Source organism: Lissotriton helveticus, chromosome 5_1, assembly GCF_964261635.1.
Source record: "Lissotriton helveticus chromosome 5_1, aLisHel1.1, whole genome shotgun sequence".
Classification (NCBI taxonomy): Eukaryota; Metazoa; Chordata; class Amphibia; order Caudata; family Salamandridae; genus Lissotriton; species Lissotriton helveticus.
In genome coordinates, this window is record NC_136065.1 from 84020597 (window position 1) to 84041492 (window position 20896).

General features: G+C 46.8%; 1 protein-coding gene across 1 annotated transcript in view; it reads right to left on the bottom strand.

The window, feature by feature from the left end:
• Window positions 1-717: 717 nt before the first annotated feature.
• LOC144754176 (E3 ubiquitin-protein ligase TRIM39-like) overlaps window positions 718-20896 on the bottom strand; it is a 121788-nt gene continuing 101609 nt past the window's right edge. Inside the window, exon 6 of the mRNA XM_078641758.1 lies at window positions 718-1319. Coding sequence (XP_078497884.1) covers window positions 808-1319 — 512 coding nt within the window. The 3' untranslated portion in view covers window positions 718-807. The remainder of the gene's footprint in view (window positions 1320-20896) is intronic.

A 20896-nucleotide genomic window follows, 5' to 3' on the forward strand; every position in this document is an offset into this window, starting at 1 on the left:
AATAGGTCTATAGGAAATGTTACACAAACCAATGAGGATTACTGTTCTGTGATCTGCATGTACACGTTCTTTGCAGCAGGCATATTAACCCTCTGTGCTACTTTGAGTCAAAACTGTGATCTCTCTTCAGAAGAAACATTAATCACCTGCGTTATCTTGACATTTTTATTGTTGCCTAAAACCTGCTGAACACACAAGGAAGCAGCAGGTGCTTTTAAAAGCCAGTTATTTCTACACACATCACCGCTCACAGGTTAGAGCAGGTGCAGCTGCACCGGTCGCACTGTTCTAAAGCCGCCCTGAATCTGGGTTACACACGGGGTTCACGTCACAACTGTCTTGCGTCTGAGGTCATTAATAATATCCCAGTTGTTGGGGGGGCAGGAATGGTTCCTAGGGTAATGTTTAAAAACAATCAGTTCTCAGCGCAGCGCTATAATGTGCAGATTAATGTCAAAGATCCAGGTGTGAAAGAAACACATTTTTTAATATTACAGAGACTTTATCATATGTTACATGATGTCTGGTGCTTGATTCACACGGCAAACATTTCCTGCCCTTGTTTTAAAATTGTACAAGGAAAAGAGATATGAAGCAGTCAGTTTCACGTGAGGCTTCTGGGTGCCATGGCAACATGTGGGAGGGTCATTGTGAAGAAGATTCTTTGGAATGTTGGTGTTTGAAGATTCTTTGAACTGTGGATGACAGTTGGGGGGGGGGGGGTCACTCTCACACCAGCCTCAGCTCCGCTCCTCCCCTGTAGGAGGGAGGGAGGGAAGGATGAGGGGCTGAAGCTCCCTGCAGCTCTCACACCAGCCTCAGCTCCGCTCCTCCACAGAGCAGGAAGTACGGGAAGAGCCTCTGTGTGAAGGGGGCCTGCGGGAAGGAGTAGAGAAGCTCCATGGAGTCAGCATTGTACAGGGACAGCCGCCCCCCCTCGTAGTCCAGATACACCCCCAGCTTCAGGGGCTTCTCACGCGGGGTCAGAGGGGTCTGAGGGGAGGTGAGAGCCTTGTACTGACCCTTCCACCCCCACACAGCCCAGACTCCCCCCTCAGGTGACCATGTGATGTCTCTCTTCCTGTTCACAGACTCAGCTGCGACCCCCACCTCCCACGCTCCCCCCTCCTGCAGCAGCTGCACCTCCCAGTAATGTCTGCCGGAGGTGAACCCCTCGCTCCCCAGCACACAGGGGTAGGAGGTGAATCTCTTGGGGGTGTCCGGCAGGGGCTGTGCTGTGTCCGTCCGTCTCACTCGTCTTCCCCCCTCAGACAGGAGGAGCCGAGGATGAGCCGTGTCAGGATCCAGAGTCACCATCACTGCAGAGAAGAGATTCACAATTAGAGATTTAATGACACAAAGAAAGGCTGTAATTACTGCTTCTGTTTTACATATGATTAATTTACACCACATCTGGAAGGAGCACGCGGCGCTAGAGACTGCGCGGCACTAGACCGCTCACTACACTAAAGCACGTGGCACTAGACTGCTCACTACACTAAGGAGCGCGGCACTAGACTGCTCACTACACTAAGGAGCGCAGCAAGTGGCTAATCACTACACTGAAATGCACAACACTAGACTGCTCACTGCACTAAAACACACAAGACTAGACTGCTCACTACACTGAAACGCACAGCACTAGGCCGCTCACTACACTAAAACACACAGCACTACACTAAAGCAAGCGGCACTAGACTGCTCACTACACTAAAACACACAGCACTAGACTGCTCACTACACTAAAACACACAGCACTACACTAAAGCACAAGACACACAACTGCTCACTACACTAAAACACAGCACTAGACTGCTTACTACACTAAAGCACTAGACTGCTCACTACACTAAAACGCACAGCACTAGACTGCTCACTACACTAAAGCGCGCAGCACTACACTGCTCACTACACTAAAGCTCACAGCAGTAGACTGCTCACTACACTAAAGCACAAGACACACAACTGCTCACTACACTAAAGCACGCACTCATCTAGAGCACACACTACACCGAACAGAACTACATAGGGCATTCTACTACACACTACACTGCAACATGCAGCACATACTACACCACACTGCCACACATAAGGCATACTGCACTATCCCTCACGAGGCGTGCTACACTACCACACATGAGGCATACTACACTACACTACACAGGACATTCTACTACACGCTACACTGCACAACACTAGACACAGACACTGCACACACTGTACTACACAGAACCCTGCACCAGATAGGGCACTGTACTAGTCGGTACACTAGACTAGATGGCACAGAGTGACAAAGCTACTAAAAGTCATACAGTACTAGTCCGTACACTGCATTAGATAGTACAGAGCAAAAGACCTACCAGAAGGTGTACTGTACTAGTCAGTACATTGTATTTAATGTGACAGACAAACAGAGCCACTCCAGGGCATACTGCACTAGTCAGTACAATGCTTCAGATGGTACAGAGCCACAGATCTACTCAAAGGTGTACTGTAATAATCAGTACACTGCACACACTGCAATAGATGGCAAAGACTGACAGAGCTATTGGAAGGTACACTGTACTAATCAGTACAGTGCACTAGATGGCACAGAGTCAAAGAGCTACTCCAAGGTATTCAGTACTAGCCAGTACAGTGCACTAGATGGCACAGAGTCGAAGAGCTACTTCAAGGTATACAGTGCTAGTCAGTACACTGCATAAGATGGCACAGATTAACAGAGGTACTGAAGTCTAATGTACAAGTCAGTACAAGATGGTACAGAGTGACAGAGGTACTAGAAGGTATACATTACACATGCACTGCATTAGATGTCACAGAGTGACAGAGGTACTGCAAGGTACACCACGTTAAATGCCACAGAGTAACAGAGATATACCATGGTATACAGTACTACTCAGTACACTGCATTGGATGGTGAAGAGTAGAAGAGCTACAAGAAGGTATAAGTGCAGTCAGTAGATTGCATTAGATGGTACAGAGTGAGAGAGCCAATAGGTGTAAAGTACTAGTCAGTACATGGCATTAGATGGTACAGAGTGACAGAACAAGGCCACTGACCTTCCTGGTCAGTATCACTGCTCTCCCTCGTGCAGCTCCACCATTGAGGGACTGCCCTTGAGCCCGAGCTCCGTGCAAAGCAGGTGTTCGAGGCCGACATTCACCCACAGACTCCGCCTGCACCTCATCCCTGGTGGTCTAGTGGAAGAGCACTCTGCTCTTCTGCTATTCCGCTCTGTTCTCTGTGCCTGTTTCCCTCTTTGTGATTTATCCGTTTTGCCCTTTATCTTTTGGTATTTCTGTTTTTGCTTTGCAGAGCAAAGGTTTATCTTCAGATATAAAAGGTCGAAGAAAGACCGGCTGGGATCTACCAGTGAGAAAGGATCTGACCCAGGCCAATGCAGTTCCCCCAATTCCAATGTTGCGCAGGCGGTCCAATAGTATGTCATGCGTTACCGTATCGAAAGCCGCGGATAGGTACTCTCGAATGGACTCGGACACCTCAAGAGAGCCGTCTCAGTACTGAAGCCTGGTCTAAAACCTGACTGAGAATCGTGCAACAATTGTTTAGATTCTAAATAGTCGGTCAGTTGCTCCTGTACCACTTTCTCGAGAATTTTTGCCCGCTTGGGGAGAAGGGAAATAGGTTGATAATTGCTGAACAATGATGGGTCATCATCAGTCTTCTTAATAATAGGGATCAGCATAGCCTGCTTCCATAGAGAGGGGAATTGGCCTGTGAGAAGAGAAGTGTTCCAGATAGCAAGAAGTGGGCTGATCACCAGAGAGGCAAGGCTACTTAGAACCTGTGCTGGGGCCGGGTCAAGAGGCGAACCAGATTTACACCGGTCTAATAAAGTCAAGGCAGACTCCATGGTAAGCTGTTTAAAACGCGACGAAAGTCTCCTCCTGCGTGACTTTAGAGTCCGGCAGGAGCACCGCCCCGTCATGCCTAAAGGTGGATGAAATGTTAATGATCTTATCATGAAAAAAGTCAGAGAGACCGTCGCAAAGAGTTTGACTTGGAGCAATCGAGGTGGCCAACGCAGGAGGGTTAGAAAATTCCTTAATGATGTTAAATAAGGTTTTAGCTGAATTTTCGGCAGACTTAATTTTTCCTACAAAGAATTCCCTCATGGTGACCCGCTTTAGTTTGTTGAAATTCTTAAGAGCCAATTTGTACATGGCTTTCGCGGAAGCATCATACGTCAATCTCCAATTACGTTCTAGTTTTTTACATCGGCTCCTTTCCTCATGTAATGGCTGAGAAAACCAAGGTGCAGAAGGTCTTGACCTTAAGGAAGCTAATGGTAACACTGGGGTAATAAGATCAATAGCAGAAGAAAGGGAGTTGTTGAACTTCGCTACGTCTGCATTCAAATCGTAGGAGGGCTGCCCTATTAAATTAGGAAAAATGGGTTCTAAGGCCGCACAAGTGACCTTATACCATTTTCTCCCGTGATCCCGACCTTGAACTGAAAAAAACGATGGAAGTGGCAAAGTCAGCTCAAGTGGAATCAAATAATGATCCGACCAGGTGAGAGGTAGGGAAGGGAGAGTGATTAAGCCAGGATGATTACAGAAAAAAAGGTCGAGGGTGTGGCCAGCTAAATGTGTAGGACCCTGAACCAGCGGAATCAGGTTCAAACCAAGCATGGAGTCTCGGAAGTTATTAGCACGAGTGCATGTGGCCTCATCTATATGGAGATTAAAGTCTCCCAGAACCGTAAAATGCGGGTGCTTGGGTGAAAGATCTGCAATCATATCAATGAGTGAGTAGAGCGAAGCGGGTAGGGCACTAGGTGGATTATACACCAAAACGCCCGCAAGGATATTGGTGGAGGAATCCGCAATAGTAAAATACATGGCTTCAATAAGGCCTAACTTACTGAATTTCCTAATGGTTATTTTTAGATGCGAGTGCAGAATGACAGCACCCCCCCCCCCACCAGACTTTGTGCCCTCCCGGTTTAATCCCACAAAGCGATAGCCTGGGGGGGTTGAAAGGCTAATATCAGGATTAGAGGAGCCTTTAATCCAAGTCTCCGTTAAAAACAAGATGTCCCAGGCGTGGTAGAGAGTGATAACCAATTGTCACTTGAGTGACGGGGGAGAGAGCGACAATTGACCAACCAGCTTTGAGGGTCACAGGGCGCCTGGATAGGCTGGGATTTCGGGCTTGCAAAGTGGCGGGGGGTTCTAGTGCGAGCCAGCAATGTGCACAACTAAAATGCTGCTTTTCAAGCTCAGAAGGATTGCACCGCGCTGAAGGGGTACAAGCGCCATGTCTCAGTCTAGAAAGCTGAGATCTAGACTAGCAGATCCGGGTAGTCAGTGGCCGAACAGCAATATGGCTGGCGCTGATCACGGCCCCGGGGCGGACGGGCGTAAGTCCGGGGGATTGGTGGTGTGATTAGCAGTGGGGGCGGTTAGGGCATGTGGCGGAGGATCGGGGAGGGGGAGTGAGCAGTGGCTAGCGGGAGGTCAGTGTCTGAGGTATTAACGGTGATGTTGGGTATGACGATGGTTAGGGCAGGCGGAGTAGGGACAGTAGTGAAGTTGGGGATAGTACGCGAGGGTAGAGTCGAGTCACCAGTGGTCGAGGGGGGGTGCCTGTAGTAGGTTCAGTCATGGAACAAAAGTCGTTAGAGTATGATCTGGCTAGCTCCAATCAGAGGGGATAGTAGTGGAGTTGGGGATGGTTTGCGAGGGTAGGGTCGGGTCTCCTGAGAACGAGACAGGGGTACCTGAAGGAGGTCCTTCAGGTAGTCGTTAAAGTCCCATCTGGCTAGGTCCGGTTCAACCTTGTGGTGTTTAATAACAGAGCGTGTGCTGTACCTGGTGGTAGCCGTTTAGGCCATTGTAGAGGGTGTTTGACGGCAGAGTGTGATGATGGGAATAGTGCGATTGTAATTAGTGATGGTGGATGTCCATAGGTTGTAGCGTGGGTTGTCCGGGGCGGGAGATTGGATGGTTTCTGGGTTTTTTGTCAGGGTGCGGGGGGATATTGGGTTTCATGGTATTGGTGGGTTAGAGAGGAGTAATGTTGGGAAGTACCGATAAAAAATGGTGAGGTGGGGGTCGGTGGTCTGTACGAGAATGTTTCCTGTTCTGAAGAAAGAGATTGTGAGTTCCCCTTTAACCCCTTCGCTGCTAGGCCTTTTCCCCTCCTGTGCTGAGGCTTTTTTTGGCGTTTTGGAGTAGTGCGCGCTTAGGCCCTTGTAACTTTTTGACCACATAAGGTATTCACGCCAAATTTGCGTCCTTTTCTTCCAACATCATGTGGATTCTAAAGGCGCCCAGGGTTTGTGGATTCCCTTGGAGGGGGCCCAGAAATTAACCAAAATATAGTGATTTTTTTGTGTTTTTCAGAAAAATTGGAAAAACGGGCTGCAAATGAAAGCCTCTGGGTTTTTCCCTGAAAATGGTATCACAAAAGGGTTTGTGGGGCTGAAATCTCCATTTTCTGAGCTTTCAGGGAATGACAGACTTTTGTCAGAGAACCGAAATTTTTCACTCAGTTTTGGCATTTTTCTGGGACATAGCCTATTTTTGCTATTTTTAGAGCTTTCCACCTCCTTCCAGTTAATGGTAGAAATGAGTTTGAAAGCAATAATGGATCCTGGAAAGCTTTACATTTTCGAAAAGTAGACAAAATTCTGAATTCAGAAAGGGGTCATTTGTCTAAATCCATGAAGGTTTCGTTATAGAAACTAACAGTTAGATATTGGAATATTTGAAATTTTGTTGAAAAAAACAGCCTTTTGTCTCAACGTTTTCACCTATAACTTTTTCTAATTTTGACAGCTCTTGGAAAGCAATATACCGTTACATCCGTTAGACCTTCCTGGTTGTGGGGATATATAGGACTTGTAGTTTCACCAAGAACCCGACGAACCCAGATCCAAAAACTGAGCAGCAACTTGCAATGGTATTTTTTCATTTACTGGGTATAGTGCACTTTGTCTTGGAAAATGTATACATGGAATAATCTGTATGAAAGACACCTATGTATTTCTGAATTGGGTACAAATTATAGAGTTCAGAAACAGTATATAATTGCACATTTTCAAAGTTGGGAATACTCATACTAGCATGAGAATTATTGGTCATTTTTCATAAAGATTTTTTTTTTACACAATGTCTTTCATTCAAAGGGAGAAATCCATGAAAGCTCAATTGGTAATAACAGTTGATTTACAAATCTGAATTACCCCAAGTGTCCCGATAAAAACGGTACCTCACTTGTGTGGGTCGGCCTTGTGCCTGCGACAGGAAACGGCGCAAAATGCAACGTGGTCACACCTAAATTTAGCAGTTACAAATTGACCCTTTTTTGGCAAAGTGCCTACCTGTAGTTTTTGCACCCTAGCTCTGCCGGCACCTAGGGAAACCTAGGAAACCTATACATTTTTGAAAACTAGACACCCAGGGAAATTCAGGATGGGGTGACTCGCCTGCCTACCCCCAGGGTTTGTTACCCAGAATCCCTTGAAAACATAAAAATTTGATTAAAAAAACACATTTTCCTCACATTTCTGTGGTGGAAAGTTCTGGAATCTGCGTGGATCAACAAATTTTCACTCACCCAGCGTGGCCCCAGGTCTCCCGAAAAAAATGGTACCTCACTTGCGTGGGTAGGCATAGTGGCTGCGACATGAAACAGCGCAAAACGCAGCATGGTCGCACCTCAATTTCCCAGTGAAATTTAGCACGATTCGGACAAAAAGACTACCTTTTGTTTTTGCGCCGTAGCTCTGCCAGCACCTAGGGAAACCTAGCAAACCTATACATTTTTGAAAACTAGACACCCAGGGGAATTCAGGATGGGGTGACTCGCCTGCCTACCCCCAGGTTTTGTTACCCAGAATCCCTTGAAAACATAAAAATTTGACCAAAAAAACACATTTTCCTCACATTTCTGTGGTGGAAAGTTCTGGAATCTGCGTGGATCAACAAATTTCCACTCACCCAGCGTGGCCCCAGGTCTCCCGTAAAAAATGGTACCTCACTTGCGTGGGTAGGCATAGTGGCTGCGACATGAAACAGCGCAAAACGCAGCATGGTCGCACCTCAATTTCCCAGTGAAATTTAGCACGATTTGGACAAAAAGACTACCTTTTGTTTTTGCGCCGTAGCTCTGCCAGCACCTAGGGAAACCTAGCAAACCTATACATTTTTGAAAACTAGACACCCAGGGGAATTCAGGATGGGGTGACTCGCCTGCCTACCCCCAGGTTTTGTTACCCAGAATCCCTTGAAAACATAACAATTTGACCAAAAAAACACATTTTCCTCACATTTCTGTGGTGGAAAGTTCTGGAATCTGCGTGAATCAACAAATTTCCACTCACCCAGCGTGGCCCCAGGTCTCCCGTAAAAAATGGTACCTCACTTGCGTGGGTAGGCATAGTGGCTGCGACATGAAACAGCGCAAAACGCAGCATGGTCGCACCTCAATTTCCCAGTGAAATTTAGCACGATTCGGACAAAAAGACTACCTTTTGTTTTTGCGCCGTAGCTCTGCCAGCACCTAGGGAAACCTAGCAAACCTATACATTTTTGAAAACTAGACACCCAGGGGAATTCAGGATGGGGTAACTCGCCTGCCTACCCCCAGGTTTTGTTACCCAGAATCCCTTGAAAACATAAAAATTTGACCAAAAAAACACATTTTCCTCACATTTCTGTGGTGGAAAGTTCTGGAATCTGCGTGGATCAACAAATTTCCACCCACCCAGCGTGCCCCCAGGTCTCCCGAAAAAAATGGTACCTCACTTGCGTGGGTAGGCATAGTGGCTGCGACATGAAACAGCGCAAAACGCAGCATGGTCGCACCTCAATTTCCCAGTGAAATTTAGCACGATTCGGACAAAAAGACTACCTTTTGTTTTTGCGCCGTAGCTCTGCCAGCACCTAGGGAAACCTAGCAAACCTATACATTTTTGAAAACTAGACACCCAGGGGAATTCAGGATGGGGTAACTCGCCTGCCTACCCCCAGGTTTTGTTACCCAGAATCCCTTGAAAACATAAAAATTTGACCAAAAAAAACACATTTTCCTCACATTTCTGTGGTGGAAAGTTCTGGAATCTGCGTGGATCAACAAATTTCCACCCACCCAGCGTGCCCCCAGGTCTCCCGAAAAAAATGGTACCTCACTTGCGTGGGTAGGCATAGTGGCTGCGACATGAAACAGCGCAAAACGCAGCATGGTCGCACCTCAATTTCCCAGTGAAATTTAGCACGATTCGGACAAAAAGACTACCTTTTGTTTTTGCGCCGTAGCTCTGCCAGCACCTAGGGAAACCTAGCAAACCTATACATTTTTGAAAACTAGACACCCAGGGGAATTCAGGATGGGGTAACTCGCCTGCCTACCCCCAGGTTTTGTTACCCAGAATCCCTTGAAAACATAAAAATTTGACCAAAAAAACACATTTTCCTCACATTTCTGTGGTGGAAAGTTCTGGAATCTGCGTGGATCAACAAATTTCCACCCACCCAGCGTGCCCCCAGGTCTCCCGAAAAAAATGGTACCTCACTTGCGTGGGTAGGCATAGTGGCTGCGACATGAAACAGCGCAAAACGCAGCATGGTCGCACCTCAATTTCCCAGTGAAATTTAGCACGATTCGGACAAAAAGACTACCTTTTGTTTTTGCGCCGTAGCTCTGCCAGCACCTAGGCAAACCTATACATTTTTGAAAACTAGACACCCAGGGGAATTCAGGATGGGGTAACTCGCCTGCCTACCCCCAGGTTTTGTTACCCAGAATCCCTTGAAAACATAAAAATTTGACCAAAAAAACCACATTTTCCTCACATTTCTGTGGTGGAAAGTTCTGGAATCTGCGTGGATCAACAAATTTCCACCCACCCAGCGTGCCCCCAGGTCTCCCGAAAAAAATGGTACCTCACTTGCGTGGGTAGGCATAGTGGCTGCGACATGAAACAGCGCAAAACGCAGCATGGTCGCACCTCAATTTCCCAGTGAAATTTAGCACGATTTGGACAAAAAGACTACCTTTTGTTTTTGCGCCGTAGCTCTGCCAGCACCTAGGGAAACCTAGCAAACCTATACATTTTTGAAAACTAGACACCCAGGGAAATTCAGGATGGGGTGACTCGCCTGCCCACCCCCAGGTTTTGTTACCCAGAATCCCTTGAAAACAAACATTTGACCAAAAAAACACATTTTCCTCACATTTCTGTGGTGGAAAGTTCTGGAATCTGCGTGGATCAACAAATTTCCACCCACCCAGCGTGCCCCCAGGTCTCCCAAAAAAAATGGTACCTCACTTGCGTGGGTAGGCATAGTGGCTGCGACATGAAACAGCGCAAAACGCAGCATGGTCGCACCTCAATTTCCCAGTGAAATTTAGCACGATTTGGACAAAAAGACTACCTTTTGTTTTTGCGCCGTAGCTCTGCCAGCACCTAGGGAAACCTAGCAAACCTATACATTTTTGAAAACTAGACACCCAGGGCAATTCAGGATGGGGTGACTCGCCTGCCCACCCCCAGGTTTTGTTACCCAGAATCCCTTGCAAACATAAAAATTTGACCAAAAAAACACATTTTCCTCACATTTCTGTGGTGGAAAGTTCTGGAATCTGCGTGGATCAACAAATTTCCACCCACCCAGCGTGCCCCCAGGTCTCCCGAAAAAAATGGTACCTCACTTGCGTGGGTAGGCATAGTGGCTGCGACATGAAACAGCGCAAAACGCAGCATGGTCGCACCTCAATTTCCCAGTGAAATTTAGGACGATTCGGACAAAAAGACTACCTTTTGTTTTTGCGCCGTAGCTCTGCCAGCACCTAGGGAAACCTAGCAAACCTATACATTTTTGAAAACTAGACACCCAGGGCAATTCAGGATGGGGTGATTCGCCTGCCCACCCCCAGGTTTTGTTACCCAGAATCCCTTGCAAACATAAAAATTTGACCAAAAAAACACATTTTCCTCACATTTCTGTGGTGGAAAGTTCTGGAATCTGCGTGGATCAACAAATTTCCACCCACCCAGCGTGCCCCCAGGTCTCCCAAAAAAAATGGTACCTCACTTGCGTGGGTAGGCATAGTGGCTGCGACATGAAACAGCGCAAAACGCAGCATGGTCGCACCTCAATTTCCCAGTGAAATTTAGCACGATTCGGACAAAAAGACTACCTTTTGTTTTTGCGCCGTAGCTCTGCCAGCACCTAGGGAAACCTAGCAAACCTATACATTTTTGAAAACTAGACACCCAGGGGAATTCAGGATGGGGTGACTCGCCTGCCTACCCCCAGGTTTTGTTACCCAGAATCCCTTGAAAACATAAAAATTTGACCAAAAAAACACATTTTCCTCACATTTCTGTGGTGGAAAGTTCTGGAATCTGCGTGGATCAACAAATTTCCACCCACCCAGCGTGCCCCCAGGTCTCCCGAAAAAAATGGTACCTCACTTGCGGGGGTAGACATAGTGGCTGCAACAGGAAACGGTTCAAATCGTACGGTGGTGAATTTACATTACCTTATTGCAAAACTACCTTGATTTTGGGGGGGGGGGCATCTGAGTTTGTGGCCCGGGGCTCGGTGGTATTCTTTGCAAAGTAGCAAACCCAAACAGTTCTGAAAACTAGACACCCGGGGGAGTCCAGGGAGGTATGTCATGCATGGGTCCCCCAATGTTTTCCTACCCAGAACTCTCTGCAAACCTTAAAATTAGGTAAAAATTGCACTTTTCCAAACTTTTTGGCGTGGGATCGCCGGGCCGGCAAAAAAGTCATACCACCCTGCGTTCCCCTTGTTCTCCCGAGTAAAAGGATACCTCACTTGTGTGGGTGCCCCAAAGCAGAATACGCCAAAAATGAATTTTGAAAAAAGTAGTTTTTACTCATATTTACGTTTTACAAATTAAGCACCCCAGCCTAAGTCACATGCCTTTGGCCCACCCACACAAGTGAGGTATCATTTTACTCGGGAGAACAAGGGAAACACTGGGTGGTATGACATTTGTTCCGGCAGCGAGATCCCACCCAAAAAAGTATGGAAAAGTGGGTTTTTTGACCAAAATTTCAGGTTTGCAGGGGTTTCTGGGTAGGAAAACATTGGGGGACCCACGCATGCCATACCACCCTGGACTCCCCCGGGTGTCTAGTTCTCAGAACTGTTTGGGTTTGGTAGTTTCCAAAGATGCCTGCCAAGCCCCGGGCCAAAAGCTCAGGTGACCCCCTCAAAAAATAAGATTATTTGGCTAAAGGTAATGTTTTGGTCTCCACAGTATGAATTGGGCCTTTTCATAAAGCAGCCGCTATGCCTACCCACGCAAGTGAGGTACCATTTTTATCGGGAGACCTTGGGGAACGCTGGGTGGGAGGTAATTTGTGTGTGCCCAGTGATGCCACGCTTTCCCACACTACAACGTGTGAAAAAACTGATTTTTTTCCATGCAAAAAATGAGGTTTGCAAGGGATTCTGGGTAAAGGAACGTTGGAGGATCCACGCAAGCCATACCTCCTTGGAAGCCCCCGGTTGTCTACTTTTCAGAAATGTGTGGGATTGGTAGGTTTCCCTAGATGGCTGTCTCGCACGGGGCCAAAAACCCAGGTAACCCCTCTTGCAAAAGCTGGTGGACTTAGGGGTTACCTGGGTTTCTGGCCCCGTGCGAGACCGCCATCTATGGAAACCTACCAAACCCACACATTTCTGAAAAGTACACACCCGGGCGCTTCCAAGGAGGTATGGCTTGCGTGGATCCGCCAACGTTCCTTTACCCAGAATCACTTGCAAACCTCAATTTTAGCAGAAAAAAATCAATTTTTTCACACGTTGTAGTCTGGGAAAGCGTGGCATCACTGGGCTCACACAAATTACCTCCCACCCAGCATTCCCCCAGGTCTCCCGATAAAAACGGTACCTCACTTGCGTGGGTAGCCATAGTGCCTGCAACAGGAAAAGGTCCAAATCTAACAGTGGTGAATATAAAATACCCTGAAGCAATATAACTTTGATTTTTTTGGGGGGAGGCACCTGAGTTTTTGGGCCGGGGTGGGTGGTATTCTTTGGAAAGTAGCAAACCCAAACAGTTCTGAAAACTAGACACCCGGGAGAGTCCAGGGAGGTATGGCATGTGTGGGTCCACCAATGTTTTCCTACCCAGAACTCCTTGCAAACCTTAAAAATAGGTAAAAATAGCAATTTTCCAAACATTTTGGCGTGGGATCGCCGTGCCGGCAAAAAAGTCCTACCACCCTGCGCTCCCCTTGTTCTCCCGAGTAAAAGGATACCACACCCTAACAGAGTTACTCAAAAGTCAAACATTCAAGCACGGCTATCTATTCCTCAAAGACACACACATACAGGTTGGATTTGGCACGAGGGCGAGTGATGGTTCAGTACATAAAATTTTATTAACAAGATATTTCAAAAAAATGAAATACTCTGTCAATAAATAAATGCATAAAAACTGAACCAGTGACTCGCAACTCGTGAGCTGTAAAGCCACGACAAGGCACCAACCGTTTTACAGGCCATTCACGCACCTTTCATACCTGATACAAACCAGACCATTGACACCATCCGAATGGAAAAGCAACACATAACAACAATCACAATAAGGGGCAAGGTACACCCTACTGCAGAAAGAGAAAAAAAACAATTATTACTGCACACCCATCTAATCCGCAAGCACACACACATACTGGTTGGATTTGGCACGAGGGTGAGTGATGATTCAGTACATACAATTGGATACGCAAGTAATTTCATCAAAAATGAAATACACTGCGTATAATTGAAAGTATGATAAACTGAACCACTGACTCGCAGCTCGTGAGCTGTAAAGCCACGTCAAGGCACCAACCTCTTTACAGGCCATTCATACACCTTTCGTACGCGTGACACATACAAAACATTCACACCGCCAGCCGCGGACCCATCACATTTCAACACTCACACCAGCAAACAGCGCCATTCAAGGGCCCATCACTTTCACACGCCCACATTTCTGACACTGCAACTACACAAAATGATGGACTGTGTGGAGTGTCACTCAACTAGCAGTGTGTGTATTGACCAACAGAAAGTAACTACTCACACACCGCCTGCCGAGCGCCAGTCCACCCACACCACCATCCAAGCACCAGACCATGCACACTGCCAGCCAAACACCACTCAGCGCACACCGACAGCCAACTACCACTCCACACACACCACCAGCCAAGCATCACTCCACGCACACCACCAGCCAAGCGCCACTCCACAAACACAACACCATCCAAGCACCACTCCACACACGCCGCCAGCCAAGCACCACTCCACACACACCGCCAGCCAAGCACCACTCCACTCACACCGCCAGCCAAGCACCTAACCATACACTCCGCCAGCCAAGCAAAAATCCACGCACCCCCCCAGCACAACTCCAATCCATGCACTATGCCAGCCAAGCACCAGACCACGCACACCACCAGCCAAGCGCCAGTCCACGCACACCAACAATCCAAGCACAAGCCTGCACACACCACCATCGAAATTAGAATTTTTTAAAGAAATACCGCAAATCAAATGTAGAAACCTACAAATCTGCTAACACAAATTCAAAACCTAAATGCTTTGCACTAATGGAAACCTAAAAGCAAACAAAAAAATATTACAGAAAACAGACCAGACAGTACACTTACAAGCTCAATGAAACTCCCAAAACTTCTTTTGTGTGTGGTACGATTTAAAACAAGCTGGCACACACAATCCAGGATTTGAAGGACAGTCAGGACAGTGCATACGAGACTCCCTCCGCACTTCTCTTCGCCAACAGACTCTACATCTTTTAGTGGGATTGTCTTTTGCAGTTGTGGGAGGAATGTATTCTGGAAAGTGGCGATCTTTCAGTCTAGCCACTTCCTCCACCACTCCAAATCTTGGCACACTTGCCTGTTCCACTAGTACAAGGCTGCCTATTATAGTCTACTGAAACTTAACAAAAGGCATCTTTGACTCAGGACAAGATTTCTGGAAAACAACAAAAGCATTAAAGGATGCCAAGTGGAAAAGATGGATAGCCAACTTCTTGTACCAAACGTAAGCCTTTCGAAGAGCAGCATAAGGTTCCAACCTCTGATCTACTCTGTCAACACCACCCATGTGCCTATTATAGTCTAAAATGCACACAGGTTTACGCACTTCAGCAGTCTCACCCCGAACTGGCAGAGCTTCAGTGCTTTCGTCATGGATAGTAGTCAGCATGTAAACATCTCTCCTGTCTGAAAACTTCACAGCTAGAAGCTTCCCACATCGCAATGCAGTAGACTGTCCCCGCACAAGCCTTTTGCAAACAAGTTCTATTGGAAAACCTTTCCGGTTTCTGCGCATCGTGCCACATGCAACAGTGCCCACTTTGGCCAACTCCTTGAACAAACGCACACTAGTGTAGAAGTTATCTACATATAAATGGTGGCCTTTGTTAAATAATCGTCTACCTAGTTCCCACACAATTTTCTCAGTCACTCCAAAAGTGGACGGACAAGCAGAAGTGTTAATGCTGGAATCCTTACCGGTGTACACCCTGAAATTATAAACATATCCAGTCTCACTGTCACACAGCATATACAGTTTGATGCCATAGCGTGCCCTCTTACTAGGAATGTATTGCCTAAAAACCAAGCGGCCCTTGAACAATACCAAAGACTCGTCCACAGCTATTTCTCTTCCAGGTGCAAACATCTCAGGAAAACGATCAACAAAGTGATCAAGGACAGGCCGAATCTTAAAAAGACGGTCACAATCAGGGTGATCGCGTGGCAACGCTAAATCATTATCAACAAAATGCATCATGCGAAGAAGAAGCATATATCGATCACGAGTCATAACTGCTGGAAATATAGATGTTGCCATCAAGGGACTAGTGGACCAATAAGAAGACATTGATGGCTTCCTTAGCAAGCCCATCAAAAAAGTTAATCCCAAAAACTTCTTCATCTCTTCAACATATGTGGGAGACCAATGGGTAGCTCTGGAATGGGGCTTAAGGCTGGCACTGTGGTCCCTCAAATACTGCTCTGCATACAAATTAGTTTGCTCCACAATCTCCTGCAAAAACTCATCGTCAAAAAACAACTGAAAATATTGAATTGGCAAAAAATTGTCAGTATCCACTCTACACCCTGGAACACCAGTGAAGTCTGGCAATTCCGGCTGCACCATGCCAGGGGCAACCCAGACGTCATCACTAACATGAGGAGAAGAAGCCACCCTAGCCTGCAGGCCAGATGCCTCTTGCTGCACTACATCAACGGGAACACTAGCATCCCCAGATGCCTCTTGCCTCACTACACCAACAGGAATACTAGCATCCCCAGATACATTTTGCATCTCTTCACCAACAGGAGAACTCACATCCCCAGCTGCCTCTTGCATCTCAACATCAACAGAAGAACTCGCATCCCCAGATGCCACTTGCTGCTCAACAACAACAGAAAGACTAGCAGCACCAGATGCCTCATGCTGCTCTACAACAGGAAGACTAGCAGCACCAGATAACCTTTGGCGCACCACAGCAATGTGAAACCTTTTGGGCGCAGCCTTTACCACACTTGCCTGTTCCTGACGTGAAAAAAAGGGAAACCTAGAGGACCTAGGCTGCCGCTCACATGGCTCTTGCCTCTCTACCGGCACATCAATGTCCCTCTCTACCACAGGCACTTCATCAGCACTAGAAGAAGAATCATCATCCGATGATACCATGCGAAGAGAAAACTCACTGCCTGAATCTTCTGCACCTAATTCATGCTCCGAATCGGAGTCAGTGTCTGGACCATGGTCAGAGGAAGACTCAAAAAGCAAACTAACAACCTGCTTAGCAGTAATCCTGCGAGCAGCCATTATCCTTACAAATCAAGAAGACTACACACACAAGTGAACAACAACCTACACTGTGCAAAGGAAGAAGTAAACAAGGTAGAGTCTTCACACAAAAATCAATACACTCAAAAACAATTCAAATCTAACCAAATATAAGAAGACTCACCAGCACCTACTCTGCTGAAACACAGCAAAAAGAAAGGAAATCCCACTGGAAAGAAAAAAAAAAGTATAGATTAGACAAAGTACACATCAAGCAGCAATACAAAATAAAAAGTTAAAAAATCAAGAAACACAAAGCCACACACACAGCAATAACTTCACTGTTCATAACAACACATTTATCTAGGAAAAATAGTACAAAAAACATTTACTTACCAAGCACATGCAACTACACAAGCTGCAAAACCAGCATGAACCGAACCACAACCTACACCAATACAAACAGCAAAAGCCTGGATCAAAAACAAAGAAGAAAAAAAATAATTTAATACTACATTTCACAAACAACATAACAAATGAATAAAAAATACACAAATTTACCCCCAAAATCACATCCACACAGATGGGCCATCAAAAAGGGCAAAACGGACAAAAGTACGGGTTGATTTGCCCACCGGGGGGGGAGGCCAGAAAATCTAAATTTAAAATCCGACCCACCTGAAAGCGACCCTTGCACAATGGGTCACTTCCTACAATCTAAAATAAAATCCCTGGTGCTAGTGGGGGCATTTCCACCGCACAATCGCAATGCTGTGCGCGACCGTGAGCCAGAAATGCCCTGCAAAGAGACATCAGAAGAGAGGAAAATCACTTACCTCTCCCCTGATGCCTCTTTGCAAACCCCCCCAAATATCTCAAAACCAACCTAACACCTCCAGGCGCAGGAAGCAAATGGCTTCCCGACCGCCTGGGAATCCCTGAAGATGTTGGCGCGTGCTGTGCGCGCTGACATCATCAGGGATTCTCATGGGGAGGGGGACAACAGAATTACTGTGGTTCACTGCGATGCTGGACAGAGGCACTTGCATCCTTGATTTTCACAAGCGCAATCCTAAAACAGTTCCCATAACCAGGAGCTTCTTTCTCCCCATCTGCTGCTCTCAACAGTCTCTGACCATTTATACACATAAGAGGCATGTGAACTCACACAGAAGATCCCCGTTTGGCAACGCCCACCAACTAGCGGAGTGCACCATCTTTCCTAAATTTACCCACTATGATGGACAGCTCACTCAAGGGACCTGTGCACACATTGGTGCGATGGCATAGTAACACACACGGACACTGGAGACAAAGCAAGCGCTCGAGTTGCAGCACAAATTCAGGAAAACATTCATCAGCCCAAAAACATTTGTGACCTTCCCACTATGATTCACAGCTCACACAAGGGACCCCTGCGCACATCTGTGCAATTGCATAGTAACGCACACATGGACACTGGAGACAAAGATGGGGCTCGAGTTGCAGCACAAACTCAGGAAAGCAATCATCAGCCCAAAAACATTTGTGAACTTCCCACTATGATGAACAAATGGTCTCTGCTTCCAGATACCTAAGAGCCTTGCTAGTTTATTCAGATAACAACCAACACACACTGGGGTCGATTGTGAAAATATGGTATTGTGTACAAAAAAGGGGAGAAATGCTCCTCTTTTAGGTGTCCCCTCACTCACCAGGGTTGCCCCACGGTGACATGCTTCATCATTGGGGCCATCCCAGTCCTCTACGGGCTGGGGCGTGCTGCGACTTGCGAAAGTTACGTAGGAGCACTTTATTAGACTATGTGTGGTGCATGTGTATTTGAGGAGTGGACTATGTGATGTGTGAAATACCTGCCCAGTAGGTTTACAATAAACTTTATTCTTGCCTCTAGGTGGTAATAAACGGGGTGCAAAGATAGGCTGCCCTAAACGTAATGTGTCCAGATGTACCTATCAACTCCTATCGTCGACATGTTTCGTGCATACCCCAAACACTATGATGGACAGCTCACACAAGGGACCCCTGCGCACATCTGTGCAATTGCATAGTAACGCACACATGGACACTGGAGACAAAGATGGCGCTCGAGTTGCGGCACAAACTCAGGAAAACAATCATCAACACAAAAAAATTTGTGAGCTTCCCACTATGATGGACAGCCCACTCAAGGGACCCCTGCGCACATTTGTGCAGTTGCATAGTAACGCACCCATGGTCAATGGAGACAAAGATGGCGCTAGAGTTGCAGCACAAATTCAGGTAACAATCAACAGCCCAAAAACATTTGTGAGCTTCCCACTATGATGGACAGCTCACTCAAGGGACCCCTTCGCACATGGCATAGTAACACACACATGGTCACTGGAGACAAAGCATGTGTTTGAAAAGCAGCACACAAAAAAAAACATTCATCAGGCCAAAAACACTAGTGAGCTTTGCCTAGGCAGCACAGGTGTGTTTTTTAGCCACTTCAGAAACACACATCAGTATAAGTAATGAAGGACAGAGGCACTTGCATCCTTCATTACAATGAGCACTATTATTTTACTTTATAAATGACCCCCATCGGCATTTTTGTAGAAAAAACGGCCTTTCAACAACATTGCAGCAAAGAGAAGACTTCATAGATGATGTTCCCCCAACAAGGGGAGCGACCCTTCCCCAAGGGGCCGCTCCCCGAACTACGAAATTGATCATCCATGAAAAAAAACAACAAAATCCCTAACATTCCTGCTGCACGATCGCACGATCGTGCAGCAGGAAACCTCTAAATGCCACCGAGGGAAAGGAAAAGCCTTTCCTTTCCCTCCTTAGAACCAATACTGAAATCTCCCCCGCCCCAGCCGCAAAACTAACCTGTTTACCATCCGACGCGCAGGAAGCAAATGGCTTCCCTGCGCGTCGGTAAACAAATGGAGCCTCCGGTGACGTCAGCGCGCCTCGCGCGCTGACGTCATTGATGACGCGGGCGGGGAGGGCGGGGGGAGGCAGGGGAAGGTCTTCCCCTGCCATCCCCGCAGAAACTAAAAAAATCGGGCTGACTCGGGGGGAGCGCTGGCGCTTCCCCCGAGGGTGGGGCTCATGACGAGCTGGGCTCGTCATGAGCGTGCGAGGAGGCTACGCCATGACGAGCCCAGCTCGTCATCAGCCCCGAAGGGGTTAAAGGTAGGGGTGTCTGTTGTGGAGATTCTCTCCATAGGGGATATTAACTGATTTGGTGACTTGAAAGTGAAGAAGGAAGATGTTTTTCCACTAAGTTGGGTGATTTGTGTAAAATATGAAGTTAGTTTTCGTGTTGCCATTAGTGGCGGTGTTGTAGTTGTCTACTATAAGTGTTTCTGGATGCTGTTTTCAGGTACTGTGCTTTAGGTTCTTTTGAGCATTAGTAGTCGGATTTTCTGGGTACTTTATGGACCATGAGTTGGGACCGTAGCGCACAAGTTTAGAGTTCCATGTGGGATTTGCCGGGGGCAAATTTTATGGCTGAGAGATCAGGCTCAGTATGAATCTTTGGGAGGAGAGGTAGGTTGAGTATTTGCATCTTGTTGCTGTGGATGGTTGGACTAAGAAATGAAGGGAAGTGTCAGATTATTGATCAGATCAAGATGGTTGTTATCTTCGTTGAACATAGGTTGTCCCTTTTTAGGTCTCGCAGAGGCGTGGGCGGAGCAGCGAAGCTGCTGCCACAGCCTGTGAGAGATATTGTAAGAAAAGGGATTCTGTAAGCCCCGCCCCTCCTTTTCATTGGGTAGCGTCAGCGTTTAGGGTAAACGCTGGCTTCCCAATGGAAAGGAGTGTTTTCAGTTGCCGCCCTGTCCGCTTATTGTACAGCCCCTATGGACACGATCACCTGCTTTATAGTATGGACGCTGTGGGCAGCTGGCGAGGACAGGATGTAGGCAGGTTTGGAGTGGCCAGGTTAGGGGCGATCCTATCATTTTATTTATTTATTTATTTATGTATTTATTTAATACGATTTTCTTTAGCGCGTACATTCCCAAAGGTGTCAGAGCGCTTTACAAAAGAACCAGTTGCAATACATAAGGACTAGCGAATAAATGAG